General features: G+C 68.6%; 1 protein-coding gene across 1 annotated transcript in view; it reads right to left on the bottom strand.

The window, feature by feature from the left end:
- Nucleotides 1–870, bottom strand: part of MROH5 (maestro heat-like repeat family member 5) — a 40942-nt gene that overhangs the window by 19304 nt on the left and 20768 nt on the right. Inside the window, exon 14 of the mRNA XM_005877811.2 lies at nt 201–347. Within this exon, the coding sequence (XP_005877873.1) occupies nt 201–347 (147 nt within the window). The remainder of the gene's footprint in view (nt 1–200; nt 348–870) is intronic.

The raw sequence follows: 870 nt of genomic DNA, 5'->3' as shown, positions 1-870 counted from the left end.
AGGGCGCGCACCTGGCCAGCTCAGGGACCCGGGAAGGACCGAGGGGAGAGGGGGCATGGACGTGCCTCCAGGTGGGAACGCCGGAGAGGGGCTAGTGCAGGCTTTAGACCCAGCCCTCCCTCAGCGGTGCCTTAGGAAGGAACCCAGCGTGGCAGCAGGCGCTGCGGAGGGGGCGGGGGCGGCCCGGGCGCTGGACCTACCCAGGAGCTGTAGCGGAAGAAGAAGATCATCCGAGACAAGATGTTGTCCACCCACGGCAGGATGTGGGCCTTGGCCTTGACCGCCATCTGCCCGTAGGCCAGGAGGATGGTGCTGCTGGCCCACTTCCACCGCAGGTCCTCCGACGACTGGCCCTGTTGGGGGGGGCGCGGAGGAGGGGGAGCAGTGTCGGGAGGTTCCCGGGCCCTAGCAGTGCTCTGAGGGGCGGGCCTCAGTTTACCTCGGTAGGAAATAGGGAGAAAAGGTTCTGCCCGCGGGAGTTATCCGAGGTGCAGTGCGGACGGGGGTGGCTCCGTCCGTCTCCCCGGGCTCATGATCCCCGTTGCGGCTGACGGCGCCCACCAGCATGAGGATGGCGGTGAGGAAGCTCTGCTTCAGGGTTTCGTCCTGGCGTGCGGGTCAGGCCGGGAGCCGGGGGAGGGGACGCACAGCGCCCACCGCAGCCACGGGGGCTGTCACCAGTGCCTCCCAGCAGCTGGCCAGCGAGGAGGGAATGATTCAAGAGGGGAAACTGAGGCAGGGGGTCCCACCACAGGTGGGCTTAGCGGCTGGTCTGAACTGAACTGGAGGCCAGGACACGCGGTTCAGAGCTGGTGCCCCTCACTCGCCCCAGGGGCTCCGTGGGGGGCTCAGGGCTTCCCGCGGGGCCCG

Source organism: Myotis brandtii, unplaced genomic scaffold (genome assembly GCF_000412655.1).
Source record: "Myotis brandtii unplaced genomic scaffold, ASM41265v1 scaffold532, whole genome shotgun sequence".
NCBI classification, from domain to species: Eukaryota; Metazoa; Chordata; class Mammalia; order Chiroptera; family Vespertilionidae; genus Myotis; species Myotis brandtii.
Note: the sequence above shows the minus strand (reverse complement) of the source record. Positions and strands in the feature narration are given on the sequence as shown.